The sequence below is a fragment of the Halichoeres trimaculatus genome, unplaced genomic scaffold, assembly GCF_033239565.1.
Source record: "Halichoeres trimaculatus isolate MK-OKI-2021-1 unplaced genomic scaffold, fHalTri1.1 fHalTri1_scaffold_1, whole genome shotgun sequence".
Classification (NCBI taxonomy): domain Eukaryota; kingdom Metazoa; phylum Chordata; class Actinopteri; order Labriformes; family Labridae; genus Halichoeres; species Halichoeres trimaculatus.
In genome coordinates, this window is record NW_027437179.1 from 9,950,357 (window position 1) to 9,970,135 (window position 19,779).

A 19,779-nucleotide genomic window follows, 5' to 3' on the forward strand; every position below is an offset into this window, starting at 1 on the left:
CATCTTTAAATGAGGCCTATATCAGGATAGTCCGAGTTGAAAGTGCATATATGACATGCTGAAAATGATAGCATATTTAATTTCTGATATCCCTCTGGACCCCCTTTCTCCAACTCCAACCTGTGTCTCCTGCCCTCTTACAGTCACTCTCACTTCGTGTGAGGCTTTTCTCCCATGTTTTAATGAACAGCTTTCACTTTCTCACCAGGGCTGATTCAAACAATGTGTGTTGTGTGTGGTGTAACAATGATGTCAGTCTCTAAGATGTGACTAACAGATGTGAAAAGTCCTACTCAGCACGGTCGTGTGCTCATTATTGGAGAGTGAGGCCGAGTAAAGTATTGTGAGTTAATGACGTGTAACAAATTGCTCTGCACTTCTGAAACAAACCCCCCAAACACCCAATCAACTTTTATACTTTCACTGCATGGCAGCTCACAGGTGCATGTGCAAAAATAGACCATGCACCTGATGAAAATGCTGCTCTGGTGTAAAAACCGTGTTATGATTAATGAAACACGCTTCAAATGGTGGATCTGTGAAACTGTGACTGTTGCGTAAACGTCTGGCCTCTTTAAGCTCTTGCGCAGACTTTTAAAGATTGCTGCAATTTCTGCCTGCCACCAACACAGGCCAATAAGTCATGGATTACTCAATGCCTCTGCGTTACAGTCAGATTATGTAAAACAGAAATTCAGCATGACACGCTGCTGGGTGATGTAATCTAAAACAGCAAACACTGGATCTGACAAAGACTTGTCCCTGATGAATAAAGGGATGAGTGTGAAGATGTTTGTGTAGCATTAAAGGAGGCAAAACAAAACCTTAAATCATGTCAGTCTCTGAGCCTGGATAAACAAAGTGCTTAGTCTAAAAACCTGAATGTTGGATACATGGATGCTTATTTACTGGTTTATCTCAAAGAAAAAAAAGAATATTGTGAAAAAATATTTATTTTAGTAGTTTAATTCAGAAGGAAATTAATTTAGAAATGTTGGCTTTTTTATAACGTATGTTCATTCAGACTCCCTCAAAACTTAGCTAGAGCTCATTTTACATGAATTACTGCATCACTGTGTTGGGCATGGAGCTGGTGGCTCAACTCGTCTGTGTTACTGGGTCTGGCTCCCCTCATCTTCCTTTTGGCTCAGATCTGGCAGGTTTACTAGCCAACCAAGCGCAGGGATTTCATGGCCATTCAATCAGCTTTTAATGCTTTTGGCAGTGTGGGCAGGTGTCAGGTGCTGCTGGAAAATGAAATCAGCACCTGCATAAAGCTTGTCAGCAATAGGAATCAGGACAGACTGCGTTGAGCCTGGACCTCAAAAAACAGAGTGAACCAACAGCAGCAGATGATGTGATACTCCAAACCATCACAAACTGAAGCAGCTTTACACCTTTTGAATTAAACTACTGAAATAGATCAATTTGTCCATGATATTCAAATTTATTGAGATGCACCTGTGTATGTGTACGCTGTGGAAAGCCTTGTGTTAATTTGTTTCCAAGTGATTATTATTCCAAACAGAATGAGAAAACCCTCAGTTTAAACCATGTTATGATCATAAAAAAAAAAAAAAAAAAAAAAAAAGTGATTTAGTTAAACATGCAGGTTTAATTCAAACCCATTTAGCCAAACAGCATTAACTACACTGTTAAACATTCTGGTTCATATTTATTCCAGAGCCTGCCTCATTATTCCCATTTCTAGGATGAGACATTATTCATGCTAATCAACATTCTTCAAACCACTCAATCATTAACATCAGTCAGGTTTGTGATTTTAAGTTTCAACAAATTCAACATGAAACGTTAAGTTTTCATACCACAGAAGAGTGTTTGTACTCAGAGACTGATCACAAGTGTTTCATTGGTATCAGTCTGCATTAACTAAACTATTAGTTCCTGTAAGTTACATGACCCAACTTCCAATTTAAAGGGGACATATCATGTTTGTTTCTCCTTTTCACTATGCCAGACTAGGATGCCTGTAAAGCATTTCTGCCCTCAGCACAAGTCATTTAGTTCCTTCATTGCCCCACAATAGCTTTCTCAATATCCTCATTTTAGGCCATTCTGAAGATCTCGTTGAAACGCTCCGTTTCAAGAATGACCTCCAGTAACCTCACAACATCACAGCCCTTTGTGCTCTGATTGGTCGGTTCTATCAGAGGGGTGGAGGGGGTAGAGCCAGGGGGCGGTTTTTGCAGCATGGCAGTATTACAAAATCGCCACATTGAATGGAGCAGACCGAGCGAGTTTGCTGTTTGCCAAAACATCACCGTAAGGCATTGATGGCACTAATAAAATGGCAGAGTGTAGGATACGCCCTTTTGTATTGGACCCCGGACGGTTCTGCAGCTCAGGAGGAAGAAAATCCACCTAGACACAGATCATCTCAGGACGCTTCAGTGTGGTGAGTCAAAGCGGTACTGTAACATGTATAGTTTCAGTGGCGTGGCGTGGAGATTTTTTTTGAGGAAGCCAAGTGAGACAAAGCCTCTTATCTGTATTTTTTTTTGGGAGTGTGGTACATAAAAGGCTATGTTGCAGTTTGTATCGCTATTTCATATAACGGAACGACCTGTTAGAGCGCCCAGAGAGCGCTCGTTTTACTTACTTTGAACACTGACACACACCCTTCACTCTCCCACCCTCACCCATTCACACACGTACATTGTCCTCTTGACTTAGCTTAAACATCTTATTAATTCATTCAACCGCCCACTTAAACACACAACCGGCCGCTTCATGCACACTGCTAATGTGCTAACCTCCCTGATTTCATTCAGTGGCTTGATGATGATGACGATACTGTGATTTGATTGGTTTGAGGCCAAAGACGGGGTGGCTTCCCTTGACACAGTCTTGGTCAATCACAGATGAGCAGTATCATGATCACGGCCTCATCTGATTGGTTAATCAGTCTTGTTTTTTTCACCAAAGGACGCCAACTCAGCTTGGCTTCCTCGCGGACAACAGCGTGCAGTATTGTATTTTCACCACGCATTCGCCACAGAACATTTACGAGGGCGCTATTTTACACATTGTAAAATGCTCAATAACTAGAGGAGAGGAATAAGGAAGAGATGACAGTGACAAAACACAGAAGAAGTATCGAAACTGTTAAAAAGGAGTATTTTCATTAAATCACAGCTACAGTCTAAAAAAAGAGAGGAAGCATGGCTTCCCTTGGCCTCCGGGAGAAAACGCCACTGTATAGTTTATACGTTTATACTCGGCTCTTGGTGGGTGTATTCCTCGGTGGCGGTTGTGTGACTAACTGACATCACAGAGAAGGAGCTGCTTTATCAGATTACTCCAATAAAAAGAGAGGATCCTCGTGTCGTCATGAAGGTCGAAATCTCGCGGCCAACTGGCAATGACCTATTTTCCGAGGCATCAAATCTCGTTCTAGGATATCAGAAAAAATACAATATCTCATTTTTTGAAAATTCAGGGGGTGAAAGGTCTTGTTTTCAAATTTATTATATTATATGTAAGTATTAAATCACAGATCAGCATATTATGTCCCCTTTAAATACAAAAAAAATATGTTTCATTTGTTGCAGTAATGCTGTCCCCAATTTAATGTATAATTTCCATTCTGCACAAAATGATAAGCAGCAGCTACAGGTCTATTTACTCCTTTCATGATAATAATAATAATAATAATAATAATAACAATAAAAATAATAATAATAATAATAATAATAATAATAATTATTATTATTATTATTATTATTATTATTATTATTATTATTATTATTATTATTATTATTATTATTATTATTATTATCATTATTATGAACTCTGTTGTAGATGTTGTTGTTGAGTAGTAGTAGTAATATGTTTTAGTAGGAGTAGTAATGTGTTTTTTTCAAACCATAGCCTATAGTTACTGTTAGTATGCAATGCACCCCCATACCCACACACTGCCAATGTTACATAACTCTAATGGATAACCAGATAGGAACAGTCTGTGTCTGTCTGTCACACTGCAAACGACTTTTGATTATAGTATATGAATGAACTTCATGTTATATCCCACATAGGAAATCTGGGATTAAAACTGACTGGTGGTTTTAAATCCCAGCAGTCTGCTTATGAATCAAGAAGAAAAGATTAAGTTTGGTACATGTTGGTAGAAAAACAGCCTCCAGATCTGACAGAAAAGCAGTTGGCATACAATGAAAATGTTGGGTGTAGTGAGCCAGCCTTAGAAAAATATTATAGATGACTTAAGAGAAAGAAAGAAAGAAAGAAAGAAAGAAAGAAAGAAAGAAAGAAAGAAAGAAAGAAAGAAAGAAAGAAAGAAAGAAAGAAAGAAAAGAAAGATCTGTCTTTGGGTGCTGCTGTGGTGGTGAGTTAAACTAATTTGAAGAACGCTTCTATGAGAAGATACCTCTTTGTCTGCCTCCATCTCAGGAAAACTAGGACAAAAATTTGCACCGGGAGCAGAAAAACAAAGAATGCTTACCCCAGATTTAATGATGTTGAAATATTGCTGCTGTTTGGCCAGGAAATCTGAAACAACATAATTAGAAGTGAGATGATAAATGAAACAAGCGTCAAGCACCATGTGAGTGAAGGCCTGCAGCACCAGGGTGTTCGCTAACAGTTGTACTATAATCTACAGTATGCTTCACATGTGAGCAGAGTGTGTGCTAAGCCATGGATGATTATACTGAATGTGTGTCAGACACTGATGTAGATGACATTAGGTCATATCAAGAAGAGTAAGGCATGCAGCTGCTATATGTATGTTATATTCTGCAGCTCTATCAGCTGATCTCCACCTTCCTCTTGTTTTTCTGACCTTTGGGTCCAATTCACGCAGTGACGCTGATCTTCAATCAGATTTATGCACCATCCAGGTCCAATGACACATTCTAATCCAACAGCAGTTAATGATAAGCCTGTGTCAGAGTGTGGGTGTGCATCTGTGAGCAGTCCTACAGTATTCATACCCAGGTGCAACGAATGGGGTCAGAAGCTAAAAAAGAGAAATGCCAGAAAATAAAAGTCATCATTGACCAATAATATTTACACTGTGTGAGAGCAAGGCCGCGCTTACATAACATGTTTTGAGTTGACTTCATGTTTTCTGGAAGTAACAGAGTGACTCCTCTGTGACTTGGGCTCCATCTGCTGGATAGAAACAGTACTGCACACAGGGGTAAGTGGAGCGTCTCTTCTGGTAGTGGTAGTTCAGTTCCTTTGTAACAGTAACATACAACGTGTAACAGGAGTGGACAAATGTCAGGAAAAAGCTTTCAGTACTCAAGCCTTTTTTCCAAAAAAAAAAAAAAAAAAAAAAAAGCTCATTAAGCTTATTATTCAGTCAACAGTGCTGCTTGGAAATACTTGTGTGGGGTGATACTTTGTAGATTTCTTCAGACTACGTTTGTTTTTGAATGAGGGTCAAATTAAGCCTTTTTAAAAGAAAAAAAAAGGTTTTGTTCTTACTCAGTAAATTTGAAACTTAATTGTTCAGAATCATTTGTGAATTTAAGAAAAATCTGTAACCATTTCACTTGTTGAAAATTTGTAAATTAAATATATTTTCTGCTCTAATGATAATGTTCATATTTTTAAAACAGTGAGTTTATTTTTCCACCAAAAGATGCATCAGACTTTAACAGGTTGGTTTCAACTCTACTGCATCCTTTTAACAGGGCGCTGTCTGTTCTCTTTATGTTACATCCTTTTTTATGTTACTGATCTGATTTGGAGAAAGCTGGGTTTTTTTGCCCCATCAGGTTCAGTTCAGTTTGTAAATGTCTCACCCAGCACCAAAAAATCCTTACCTAGCAAAGCCTTGTTAGAGCACGTAATGTAACAATGACCTGAAATGGAATAAAAAAGAATGTAACACAACCTGAAATGTGGTAACTGGTACATAATGTAACAAAAGTGCTGAGCCTAAAATGTCATTTAAAAAAAAACACACAACAAAACCCGAAATGTTGTAACCAGCAAAAAGCTTTCAGGTTTTGAGTTTGATTACATGTTTCTTTCTCTCTCTCTTTTTTTTTTGATGTCTTATTACATTTTGGGTAGTTGTCACATTTCAAGCTCTAACAAGCTTCACCACTCTGACCTGACTGCTGAGGCTGCTCTTCAGAGTGAACTGTAAAATTTAAAACTATAAAGGTGAAAGTGCGCCCCCTTCTGGCCAAACATGAGACAGAACTTAGGAAAATAGAAAAACATTGTGTTGTGTTTTTTCACATTCAGTGACATTCAGTAATTCAGTGATGAGTGATGTGCTGTGAACTTTGTAAAAAAAAATGTCTCTGATTTTTTCCTAATGAAACCATCTTTCATCTCTGGGTTTGCACATGCTGTTTTAACCTCTGCAGTGAAACTGTAAGCAAATTGTTAACCAATCAGCTCAACATTAGATTGTATTCTTACTGGATTCTCTTCATCAGGGGTTCTTATTGATTTGTGGGATTGGTCAAACTGTTTTACTACATATTGTATAATAATATAAGTAATGATGATATAAAAATTAAATTAATTTAATATAACTTGTGATTATAATATTATAAAAATTAAAATAAATTAATTGAACATATATACATATATAAATATATATATATACCCAAAATGTGTTTCATGACTCCTCCTTCATGAAATCTACATGAGACTACAGCACCTTATTATGTGTTTGAACCAAGTGAAATAAATGCATCTTCACAAGCTGTTTTGATTGTGCTTTGATTCTTTAATTCCTCTGTTTGGCTCTGCCATTCTGTAAACCCATAACTAAGCAATAAATAAACTGATAAAATTAATACAATAAGGTAGTAACTCATACATACTGTGTATAAACTCATGAACAGACATGTTTTCAACAAAGACTCACTGCTGCCATATAAAAATAAATCTAACAAAAGATTAGAAATCGAAAGGAAAACAAAAAGCAGAGAACTCATTGTGGAGGAATGCACAGCGTGAGGTGTCTGTAAGGCAACTGGAGCATAGACAGCGCACTGTGTGCATGAGTGGCGATGTGGCACCATGAAGTAGACACCATAGAGTCAAACCCACAGAGGAACAGAAAACATCTGTGACTTTGAAACGAGAATGCTCCCAGGGTTGATTTTGGTAAAAACTGGAATTCAGAAATGAACATGATAATCCTCGGGACTAATGATCCTATCCCCTCTTTTCAAGGTGCAGTTTCTGTGGACTCATATCCACACACCCCCTGACCCCCCTCCCAAACATAATTCACCCTGTTAAAAAGGCTTTCAAAGTCCTGTGACGAAGGAGGCAACCGTATGTTTAAGGTGAGGAAGTAAACTGTGCAGGGACACAGCAGACCTCCTTCAGCAGCACGTCTCTGCTCACTCCAGGTCCTGAAGGTTGATTGTGCTTCCTGTGAACTGAGAGTTGTCTGAGCCGTTGTCGTCCTCGGTCATCACTGAAGGCTCCTGTCAGGAAACAGACCACAGATACTGTTTGTTGTATTTATTGTCAATACAGTGTTAAATCAAATTAGCTGTCAGGTCTCTCAGAGGGCAAAGGAATCTGTTTGATCTTAATTCTCATGCACAAAAAGGACAGAGTCATAGGCAAGTCCAGGTGGGTTTGTCCTACAGAGCTGCTGCAGGTTATGAAATAAAAAGCATCAGAAACTATACAAGTAGGTCTGTCACGATAATCAATAAATCAATTAACCGAACGATAAATAAAAACGTCCTTGGTAAGTTTGCCAGCCTCGATAAACTGACACGTGCATGCATGTTTGTTTTCCTCCTCTCTTTCGACCAAAGAGGCTGAATGAGAAGATGGCTCACTACGTCTATCTTTCCTAACATCAGGGTGCATAGGTTCTATAGCGGATTTAGCAGATTTTCAGCTGAGTGAGCATCTGTCAAAAATGCGATCTTTGGGGTGAAGACGGGGCTGCTCACGCGTACACAGAGAGGGAGCTGAAGCGAGCGTCCTGAGGGGTTAAGAGGAAACACACGCTAATATGAATCATGGCACGAAAGATACGGTTCTTAAGCTGCCTGCCACAGTCCCAGTGTGGGAATATTTTGTTTTTTATCAGAATGAACAAAGTTTGAGCTCATTAACACCAACAAGCTGATATGTCACATTTGTTTGAAAATAGTGGCGACGAAGAAGAAGAAGGGGAGGTGCAGCAGAGCCTTGTTCTTTGACAGTCCGCTCTTACTGAGGCTTTTGGTCGGCAAAGTAAATAGAAATAAAAGCGCCAAATGGTGGTCGCTCAAAGACAGCTACATTGCCAAAGAAATGCAGCCCTTCAATACGGTTGAAAGCCAGAAATGTTCAAAATGTTTGACAGACAGTACGGATTGACTGGGAAAAAGTACATGTTACAAACAATTCAGGAACTGTATAAACTCCTTTTTATTTAGGCTATAGTTTTTTTCTTCAGAGACAGGGTCTATGTTTTATTGTTTTTGATTAGTATTACTTATTTTCATTGACATGTATTTTATTCTAAAAGAGAGTCCATTTCATTTTCATTGTATTTTTTTCTCTTTCTTGTTTGCTAAATTTATTATATTTTTTGTTTAATTTATTTTATTTAAAAGATCCTGACCTTTTAATTACAGTAAAATACTCTTAAGAAATTAAAGTTTCTTGCTTTTGATATGGTGTACTCACTTTATTATCCCATTTATCATAATTACATCAATGAAAAAATGGAAAAAAAATCAAAATAATATTGACAATAATATCATTTATTGGCAATAATATTTCGGAAAATTATCGTCTAGCAAAATGTGTTATCGTGACAGGCCTATACACAAGGAAACTTTTCTTACTTGTAAGATGTTGACGGGCAGGTCGGCAGTGAGCTGAGAGTGAGAGCTGGAGGGCTGGGAGCTCAACTGGAAGGCCAGGTCGCCATCACTGGCTGGATCGTCCTGCATGAACACACTCAATGATCAGCATCTCTTCCAACAACACGTAAGATCTGTGCATGGAGCCTATTCTATGCTTGAGCTGCATCAGATCAACTAAAAAGTCCCGTTTGTTGTGATTTGATCCCTGAGGATCTCACCTGCAGCAGCTGGATCTGAACATACTGTGCACCAGTCACAGGGTCCCGCAGAGTCAGCCCCCCATTAGCTGCTGCAGCTCCTTCTGCATAACGAGCACCCGAGGGGGCCATCAGTGCTGGAGCGGTGGCTGCCTTCCCCCCTTTGGATTTTCTCTGACTTGATCCAGGACTACCTGTGTTAGGAAGAGAGCACACTCAGTACAATCGCTGGAGTCACTTCAGTTTCTGTCCCTTTGTTTGTGACATTTTAAATCTACTTTTCCCTGTTCAGACCTACTGAACAACAGTTCCTTATTTTAGTGCCTTTTGTGATCAATAGTCAAATGTTAAATAAGAGTGGGTATAAGACAATTTACAGAGTGACTATGACAAATAAAGCCCTATTTGCACAGGATTAGTTTCAACTGCTCTGGTAATTTGTAATAACTGTGGAGGACGTCTGTGTTTTTTAATCTTGTGCGAATCGGCCATGTTTGGTATTTGTAAAGTCAAACTTTCAGGGTAAATCACTGACCACATTTCAAGACATGCATATGTCCTCTGATAATAACAAACCAGTCCAAACCAGCATCTCTATCATTTCAGGAGGCTTCAAGACTGTCTCTGTTGCTTTTTCTGATCAGCCTCTGCTTAAAAATGATTCAGGCATTCAAAACAAAGGTTTTGACAAAACTTTTGATAGACATAAGATGAAAGCAGACTCACTATAAACCCCCATGTCATTGATTAACAGGCCATGAATAGTCTCATTTATGACAAAATATAACAATGAAAAAAAGCTCATGTCCCTGGTTTAATATCACTCACAGGATATTAGGTTGACAGTTCCATGACAACCACAAATAAAATGCACTGCAGTCAAATATTGAGACAGCTCCATAACCCAAGAGGTCTGAAAACGCAGAGCCTGAAATAAGGTTACAATTGCTAAAGTGGGAGAGTCTGTGCAGCATTTTCAACCAGAAACATGAGAAACAGGGATATACCGATATATCGAAACCCCTTTTGGCCGATACCGATACTGATAATCACAAGTTTTTTTTTTTATATACCGTAAAAAAAGCTAAGTGTATCCTGTACTGGAATTTATATGTTACTCTTATTGTGACGGTCTTATTTGTTTAAGAAACACACATAAAACAAGAAAAAAACATTTAATTTTACCATAAATAAGAAATGTATTATTTTTTCAAACTCAAGACATTCAGTATTCAAATACAGAAAAATAATTTCTTTAGATCACATGAACTTTAAATGTACAATCCATTTTTAAACATAACTAAGTTGCATTTGATTATTTTAGAGCTACTGTAACAACCTGGTGACAGACACAGAGCTCTGCAGTGCAAATAAATGAAGTGCTACATTTTATTTAAGGAGCTTATTTTTCAGATGGAAAATAATAATAATCCTAACTGAATAGCACCTTATTGGCTGTGCATATCGGCAGAAATTTTCATATCTGCCGATGCCGATAAACGTGTTTTTAAGCTTTTATCAGCCGATACCGATATTGTGCCGATAATATCGTGCATCCCTAATGAGAAACGCCAAGTTATTTACTTATCCCGTGCAAATGCATCACACCAATAACTGACGTCACGGGGATTCTAAAATCACCAGAGGTTTCTACCAAATACTAATCCTATATAAATAAGACCATAACAATGTTACAAGCGACTCAATAAATACTCCCTTATAATTTATCAGCCATCAAAGCCATTAAAATAGTAGAAGAAATAGATAAAAATACATGTATCCCAAACTGAGGAGTATAACAGTATCTCACCTGAGGAGGCTGAGGGACCTCTTTGCTTCTTCTTCTTAGCCAGCTGGATAGCTCTGTAGTCCGTCCTGGCTGATCCTCCGCTCTCCTGATGGACAGACAGAAACAGAAAGGTTAACTACAGGATCAGCAACACGGTATACAAAGAAAGCAAAAATGAAATCAAGATGCTGACAGTAAATGTTGATGCACATTTGCAATAACTGAATACAACAGCAACTCTGGCATCCCCAAAATCAGATCTACAGGAAGTCAAGAGCAAGTCATGGAGCATACTCCTGTTCACAACACCAACGTAACTTTGATTGATTCAGTTGTGGAAGAGGTTGTTAGTGGTTAGTGACATGGAGCTGTAAATTTTGATTCTTCTTTTTTTTAAAGTAAATCAGACCTAAAGTGATACTCTGGGATGGAACAAGTTGGGTCCTATCACAAGGTTTAGGGCAGAAATTACCCCTACAGCAGTGATTTTGTGCAGCAGAAGCCCAGAGCACACACACCAAACACCTCCTCCCTGCTGCTCGTCAGACGGTTTGCTCTGCACTCAGACGGGGCCATTTTTTACTTGACCTAAAACACAAATAAACGGACTTCCACCGAAAAAATCTGATATTGGTCTGCATTCACACTTTATTTAGAGAATTTTCAGCGCGCTACTATCACACAAAAACACAGCTAAATAAGGCTCTAGTTCTCATTGTGTCGTAAAACGGCGCTACCTCCGCAGAGCCACAGCTGACTACGAGGCGCTTGCTGCTTAGTGTATCAGTCCGCGCGTGCCTCGTAGCCAGAAATAAACAAACACAGGTAGTCTGCCAGAACGAAGAGACAGGATGAGAGGGGTAGGGGTAATTTCTGCCCTAAACCTTGTGATAGGACCCAACTTGTTCCATCCCAGAGTATCACTTTAAGGTAGCCTCTAAAGTCACTTTAATTTCTTGATTCTTCAATCTGTGCTACACAACAATCTGAGAACTCACCAAGAAGCTGCTCGGTGACACAGCGTTGAGTTCCTGCTCTTTCTGTGGGCTGAAGCTGCTGTTTGTTCCCGGGAAAACAAACTGGGTGAGGACTTTTCCTCCCTCTTGGGGGCCCAGCACCTCCACACAGCCCAGCAGAGGCCCCGCTCCCCCCTGGCTGCCTACCTCCACCACCTTTGAAGGAGAGGCCAGCAGCTCGGCGACAGGAGCCACAGCGAGAGAGGCCGGGGGCTCCACACTCAGGGCGCTGGAAGAGCTGAGCGGATGCTGCAGAGGAGGGTCGACAGAAACACCCGTACCCTGCATGGCGAGAGCTGTGAGGGTGCTCAGGGCCTCTGGAGTAACTGTCTGCACATCATCCAGGTTGAGGGTGCCCTGTGGAGGAAGGACATCACCCACGGTTCCCTCCAGGCCGTGGTGGGTGGACATGTCAGCACCAGCTGCCAGGATCAGAGGGTCCACAGCTTTGGCTAGCATGGTGCTGGGGCCGGTGCAGAGTGTGGTGCCCACAGAGGTGGGGTCAATGGTTAGGATGCCTGAGCTGACCAGGGAGAGGTCCATGGTGAAGGTGCCGCTAGAGCTGCTCCCACTGACAGGAATTCCAACTCCAATGCCGGCAGCAGGAGCAGGGCCTCCGGGCACAGCAGAGAAAAGAGAGCTGAGGTCCAGGTTGGGCAGCTGGTCAGCCCCGGTGATCCCGGGACCTGGAACTGTTGTTGGGGTGGAGCTGGTGAGCTCACTGCTGGGGGTCAGGGTGGGAGTGGTCTCCATCTGACTGAGAACATCTTGGGAGAGGAGAGGGACAAGTTGTGAGGTTATAAACAGATCACTTTTGGTAATTAAAAAAAAAAAAAAAAAAAACCTTTATTGGTCAAACTTTTTGTGATGAACAGTTTTAACTTTCATTGAGGTACTAGTAGACTTTTAAAACCTGCTCCTGACTGGGGATGGGCATTTCAAGCAAAAGAGCTTTTCAATATTCACTTGTAACTTGTCGAAAAAAATTTGAAGATTGTTCATTTTTTCCAAACTTCCCACACTTCCCAATCTGTATTTAAACGTCCTCGTTCTTGTTTTGGCTAAAACTCCTCTGTCTCCGTTCATTATGTCAGCCATGGTCAAGTTAAATATAAACACGATCTGGTTGGACATGGTTTGTTTACTTTGAGAGTCATTGGGCATCTTAGATGGTTTCCTTGCACAACTTCTTGTCCTGCTCAACCTATTTTTTTTGTAAAATTGATGCATAAGAGCTCCAGCATCCTGCATCAAACTGCAATCTGCCGCTGACAGGACAAAGCGTCACATGAACTTTTTTTTACGTCAATGACAATTCAAATACCTGAAAATCATTTCCCATCCCTACTCCTGACTGTTTAAAATATGCATTAGGAAAAGGCTCATGGTTGTTTCAGGCTTCCATTAGCTGCTCAGCTAATCTGGACAACCATGCTTTCTTGAAACACAGAGACATACGGTGCACTTAAAGAGCAGCAGTAACTCCTTGAGGATCATGAAGCCCTCAGAGCAGCAGCACTAAATCTACTGAAGAAGCTCACGTAAAGATGGATTGACCCTCTGTAAAGCACTTTGGCACTAACCAGGACTGAGGTGGTGGTGTTTGAGCATGTGACTCTTAAGGCTGCTTCGGGAAGAGAAGTGCTTGGAGCAGTTGGCCACGGGGCAGCGGCTCCTCAAGGTGCTGGCGTCCTGCTTATGCTTCTTGGAGTGAATGTACAGACTGCTGCGTGCGGAAAACCTGGCGGTACAGCCTGAGGAACAAAGGAAAACATCTGGTATTAATCATCACATGATCAGAAAATATACAATGGCAAAATGAGGACTTTCTGATAATTTAATACTCTTCTACTTGCTTTATTTGACTGAAAAGAATTTCCTGATAAGCTTTGACAGTTCCTGTTCGTACCTTCTGCGTGGCACTGGAAGGGCTTGGTGCCCAGATGGGTGATGCTGTGACCTTTGAGGTGCTCTGCCCTGGTGAAGGATTTTCCACATCCCTCCTCTGTGCAGACAAAGCGGCGGTCATCGTCGTGTTTCCTGATTTAAAAAGATGCAGGATGAGACGGTTAGAACTCTCACATCACAACGTCATACTCCTTCCAACCTCACGGTGAAACATTAGTTATTTGAGCTTAACAGACGTGCTGATTAAGGACTGACCGTTTATGTCGGAGCAACTTGGACATGCTGGTGAAGGACCAGCCACAGCCCTCTGAGTCACAGACGAACGGCCTCTCACCTGAAAAGGGGAAATACAACGTTTATTTACCGTGGTGTTGAGTTTAATACTCCCTTCATTAGCGACACCAAATTGCTAAGCTAATTGGCTAACGGCAGAGATTTTACCAGCTGTTCAAACTTCAAAGCACTGAGGACTATCTTTGAGACATCACTCAGTTTTGTAACAAACTGCATTTCTAATTTGGAGCTCAAACAGACGCAGCTTCAAGACCCAGTGTGTCGAGTATCGATAGAGTTGCTACAAACGTTTCTTAACCCTAATTCCAGGGTTTATGCTGAAATCCTGAGGTTAACTTCAATTTTAAGACTTTGTTTTAAAAACCTTTTAAAAAGTGTTAAGACCTTATCGTGACTTAGAGCTGTTGTCAGCAACAGATCTATGACAGCTGTATTTTAACATGAATTAGGTAAGCTGAAAAGGAATAAAGCTTGAAAGAATAAATGAAACTAAAGGCAGATTAATTGACATTCCCATTCCCACAGAAAGTAACAGCTGTTATTTAAGACCAACCTGCAGAAAAACAACAAGAATTTATTTCATCTTTGTCAAAATTAATGGCCATGTGCTTCAGATTGTGTTATCTGCTTTCCATCAGTGCTACATACAGACGGCTACTAAACTCCTGTACAAACTGAGTTACAACTTTGCTTGTTGTCACATCTCAACCAACAGCATTACGTAACTGTATTGATAAATACCTTATCTCATTGCGTAGTATCCAGTAAAAACGTGATTTAAACAAAGAAAATTTGTTCCAAAACAACTGAGATCAGGGGAAGCTTTCTCTAAATTTTAAGAATCCAAGATCCCAGGTCATCAAAAGTCTGAGACATTTTCTCAGGAGGCTTGAGAAACTCTTATGATCTAGAGAGAAATATTTTGAGATGCTAAAGCTTTTTCTAGATCCTCACGCTGGTCTGTGATGAGCGTGACGAACAGAATGATCGTCCAATCACCAGGTGTGGTTATTTTTGAAGGTTCAGACCCTGAAAACATTTTCCAACTAGATGGACTTTTTCCATGGTGGATATATGGAACTGTCTGTCTGGCGTGTCAGGTTAGTTTGTAACAGACGCAAGGAGGAAAATAAATATTCATGGATACGTTTGAAGTCAAAGCTTGAACACTAATAAAATTGAATAACTCATAACATCAGGATTAAGACTTTTTAATACTTTTTAAGGGCCTTAATTTTCCCACAACTAATTTATCAACTTTTAATACTTTTTAAGACCCCGCGGACACCCTGAATTCACACATACAGCGCGAGCACCGTGTAACACCCATAGCAGCTGGATACCCAAGATCACATGATCACAGGAGAACCGCATGTCCCTGTAAGAATCCCACCCATGGTAACGTTCTTTCATGGTAATTAATTAGTATGTTAAACTCACCTGGCCCTTCCTAAACTTTAGCTCCTTCAGTCCATGCCTTCTCCTGTCTGTCGGTGTCTTTTCAGAAGGGATGTGTTGTGTCGTATATAATATGAATTTTTTCACCTCTGAGATTAACTTTTCCTCGTCCATAACATCAGATTCTGTCTGGATCTGGCCTGCTGATGACTTATAGCCCTGTACCAGTGATGTAGTTTTGTTAAACAAGGATGAGATTTAAGATCGGGAGCCAGAACATCGTGCTTTATTCTGAAATGACCTGATGCTCTGATAGTTTTTGTGTCTGATTTCCCGTTTGGTACAATCTGCTCTGCAGAGATTGATGCATTTCTGCAGCGCACCCCGGCAAAAACAGATTCACAGCATAACAGCCGCGCACAGCCATTGGAGTTGGCAGTGCCGGCGGACTGGAGCGCATGATGCGTGAATGCAATGACTGACTAAGGTGGTCTCTAAGTATAGTGCGGGGCGCGGTGCGACACTGCACGGCGCTCAGGCTTTATGTGTGAATCAAGTGTTATATGAACCTGCAGCTTCTACTGGTGCCATATGTGCTCAACCATATGACCCATTTTTGTTTCATAACATTTATTACACAAGAAAACTGCCCCAGAGTGGGTTCAAACTATTCATATTCTCTGTTTGATTCAAATGGAAATGCTTCTGAAATATGCTCTACAGCCAGCTGCTCTGCTATGAAATTGGCGAACAGAGAGCGCTGCGTCTGCAGATTCATGTGATCAAGGAATGACTTCTTTAAAAAGAAAGGCCTCAAACAAACAGCTTTGTAACTTGAATACTCACTATTGTTGAGTTTGACTTAGAAACCAGAACCTATGATCACTGAACCTGTGGGTACAGAACCTCACAACCCCGAGCAGCTTACCAGTGTGACTCCTCATGTGAATCTTGAGGCGGCAGGCCTTGTCGTACGTCTTGTCGCAGCCGGGGAAGGTGCAGGTGAAGTGGCCTGTTTCTTTAAAGTGAGTGCGATTGTGGGAGAACAGGGCACTGAAGGTGATGAAGGTTTTCTCACAGCCTGCAAAGGACAGACAGTAACATTGATAAAGATAAGACTATAAGACTTAGGTAATGAAGGATGAAGGAATACACGCCCGCCTTGAGCAAAGATTCTGAAAAACAAAGATAAAGATCTATAAACTGAGATGATGAGAACTTCCTGTTTCATATGTGGGTGTGGTCTTTCACATTTTAGGCTTTTTACATTTCCTGTGCTCTGGTTGTAAAGATGTGTTGGTAGCATTTGTGGTTCAGTACAGAAAGGGACAGAGCAGATCCCTTTAACTATGCTACAGGAGAAACACTATCATCAAACCTTGATCAGCTCGGATTTTAATAATGTACGTAACTGATGCACAGCTCCCAAAGTTTGCTTTTAGTTTGAGTAATATCACATTTTTGGACATCACAGTAAATAAATCATGTCCAGACAGACATATCAGCCTTCTCACCATAGTGGAAACAAATCTAACTTGTCTGCTTAGCTGACAGGTCTCCAACAAGGATAATATTCAGCAGATAAAATGGCAACCTGGTCATTTTGAAACTCATAAAATGTGTTTAGTATTCTTTGGGGGCCATCGGCAAACAAACTGGTGGTAATCTGTGCTCAAGTTTTACTTCCCTCATTTAAGGATGTGTTGCTGGTAGGCTAAAGGGGTCAGTGACCAAACCCATGTGACACAAATACAGGAAATTACTTTTAGTGCAATGTCTCCTTTCTGAACTTAACAATCTAAAAACACGTTTAAATTTGTTTGGTTCCTTTGCAATGCAGTAATCTTTTGGTGAGCTGACTGCAAACTAATGTAAACAGAGGAACAGGATGTGTATATGTATGAAGGTGGAAACACATCAACTTTTGAATAGACTGGAAAAATGCATTACCAGGAAATTCACACTTGTGGGGTCTCTGTGGCTCAAAATGGACCCTCTGGTGGTTGGTGAGCCGGGATGCGGTGCGAAACCTCTCGCTGCAGATCTCACAGACGAAGGCGTTATCCTGCTGATGGACTTTAACGTGAGCTTTAAGGTTGTAGACTGTGGTGAATCGACGCCCACAGCCCTCAAACTGACAGGTGTGTGGCCGCTGCTTGTCATGGGACTGAAGATGCCGCCTGAGCTTGTAAGTGGTGCCAAAGGCCCAGCCACAGCCTTTCACCGTGCACTGGTAGGGGCGAGGGTCCTCAGCGTGGTTCAGAAGGTGAACCTTAAGTTTTTGGCGTGTGTCAAATGTGGAGTTGCAGCCTGGTCCTGGGCAATGAAAGGAGGTCACAGTCTCTTTCTTGGATCTGGTAAGCTGAACAGACTGGAAGTCCACGTTGTTGTGTTCAGCAACTTTGGGGTTTGGAGCAACCAAGTCCGCCTCTGTTACAGCACACAGCTCCCCTGCCTCCTGTTTAATAATAGGACAGGAGTCCAGAGAGGTGCCAAGCTCTGATAAGGAGCAGTCATCCACCAGAGCCAGCTCAGAGTCACTCACAGACATACCAGGCCTGGGCTCATCCTGCTGACAGGCGCTGGATACTGCCAAGGTGCTGATCTTGCCGATAGATTTAGTGCCACTGTCATAGTTCAGAAGAACAATATCCTCATGGTCTTTCATGCCAAGGTGCTCTTTTAAGCTTATCATGTCGTCCTCTTTGTGTACATATCCTTCAGGCTGGGCAGCAAGAGTCAGAACCCCGTTTTCAATAGTCACTGTGATGCTTTGGTTGTTTATCGTAATAGTTCCGGAAAAGGTTTCACTGGCAGGCAGACTACCGGAGGCCGTGCCCGGGTTAGCAGCGTCCTGCAGCCCCGATGAGTCTGAAATAAAGTCCGTAGTGTCCATAGCTTCAAACATGACAGGGCTCCCTGAAATCAAGGCACTGCTCGAGTGCGACGAAGCCTCCTTCACCAGCTTACCCTCAATGTTTTCAGTGCAAATCTGACCACAAACCTTATCGCCATTTTTGTTTGTCAAAACAGCGTCTTCTACGATGTGTTGATAGATAGCCTGCTTAGCATTAGCCAAAACAGAGTTATCGTTCAGTACACTGAAAACATGCTCTGCTTTCTTCATAACCTGGGTATCAACATAGTTAAAGGAGTCATTAGATTCACAGAGAACAACGTCACCGCTGTTTCCAACCTCCATGGAGCCGCTGGGGCTTGTTGTTGAGCATTCCGATGTTTTACCTTTCATTTTATCGCAGATAAATAAATCCGCTCGGTGTTTGTCCGCTTCATTGTTGACATCCTCCTTAATAACACCAAAAACGGCATGTTCGTGGGGTTTGTTTCCCCTGTTCTCCGTGGAGGAGCTCCACGGTGAAGAACCACTGTGGCAGCCCTGCTTGAAAGCACCTTCCTCGCGCTGCTGCCGTAAAGCTGGAAACGGTAACGTCAATTGCCGCTGCGGCAGCGGTTCCTCTTCCCTTTGAAATGAGGGCTGCGCCATTTTCAAAACACCCTCCCCACTCCCCGGTTCGGACTTCCAGACAGTCCATAGACACTCCTGAGAATCATGCAGTGACTTGAGTACATTTTCCATCTGAGTGTTCATGTTATGAAGCCCACCACTCGGTCTGTTAACGTTACGTAAAAACCTGGGTTCATCTGTTGATCGTGGCTCGACAGCCGAACACACTTCCCCGCTTCCATTTTCCACCAGTAGGTGAAACGCAGATGTCCTCGGCCTGCTTTTGTTGTTGTTGTCACCTTTTGACTCCGATAGTCCGTCCACTTCAGTTTCTGTGGGAATAAAACCCTGGATTGAGCCTGTCGCAGACCGAAGCGGAGATGAAGCGGTTCTGTGTAGGGCGCCATGTTGACAGTGTATGTTTTGGGCATCTGAAAGCCCCTGGATTTCCATCTTGGTGTCCCTGTAGCAGCACCTCAGGAAGGGCCCGCCCTAGTGGATAGAGGCGATCCAGGGATCCACTTCATAGTTTACTACAGGCCGTATGCTGCCTTCAGAAGTAGTATGTAAAACCACGGCAACAATTTGAGCCAAACGCCCTATTTTTTGCTGTAATTTATTATTATTATTATTATTATTATTATTATTATTATTATTATTATTATTTGCTAAAACAAGTCAGGAGTTATATTGTAACACTTCATAAGTTGAAAAGATATTGGTTGTTTTCCAAACCACCCACATTTAGCGAAATCTGCAACATGCCAAAACTCCCATAGACTGTCTGGGAAAAATTCCCATATTGTCTCAAATGACACTTTGAGTGCACAAGTGCATTTCATCTGACAGTGTTGTAAAATGTAGTGCGCACTCAATA

At 41.3% G+C, this 19,779-nt stretch overlaps 1 protein-coding gene across 1 annotated transcript; it reads right to left on the reverse strand.

Moving 5' to 3' along the window:
• Window positions 1-6,721: 6,721 nt before the first annotated feature.
• On the reverse strand, window positions 6,722-19,398 carry LOC141796261 (zinc finger protein ZXDC). Its single transcript, XM_074677267.1, has 10 exons — window positions 17,387-19,398; window positions 16,365-16,517; window positions 14,000-14,078; window positions 13,746-13,876; window positions 13,420-13,590; window positions 11,819-12,603; window positions 10,842-10,926; window positions 9,053-9,225; window positions 8,814-8,915; window positions 6,722-7,445 (listed from the first exon to the last, which is right to left on the reverse strand). Exons 1-10 carry the CDS (start codon window positions 19,353-19,355, stop codon window positions 7,359-7,361), a joined length of 3,735 nt encoding a protein of 1,244 aa, XP_074533368.1. The 5' UTR covers window positions 19,356-19,398; the 3' UTR covers window positions 6,722-7,358.
• Between the last annotated feature and the right edge of the window lie 381 nt (window positions 19,399-19,779).

Coding starts and splice junctions, on each gene's coding strand:
- LOC141796261 (XM_074677267.1), bottom strand. CDS start 19,355: ATGGAAATCCAGGGGCTTTCAGATGCCCAAAACATACACTGTCAACAT. Junction 12,604..13,419: donor ACACCACCACCTCAGTCCTG/GTTAGTGCCAAA, acceptor TCCTCTCCCAAG/ATGTTCTCAGTCAGATGGAG. Junction 9,226..10,841: donor AGGTCCCTCAGCCTCCTCAG/GTGAGATACTGT, acceptor TTCCTAACACAG/GTAGTCCTGGATCAAGTCAG.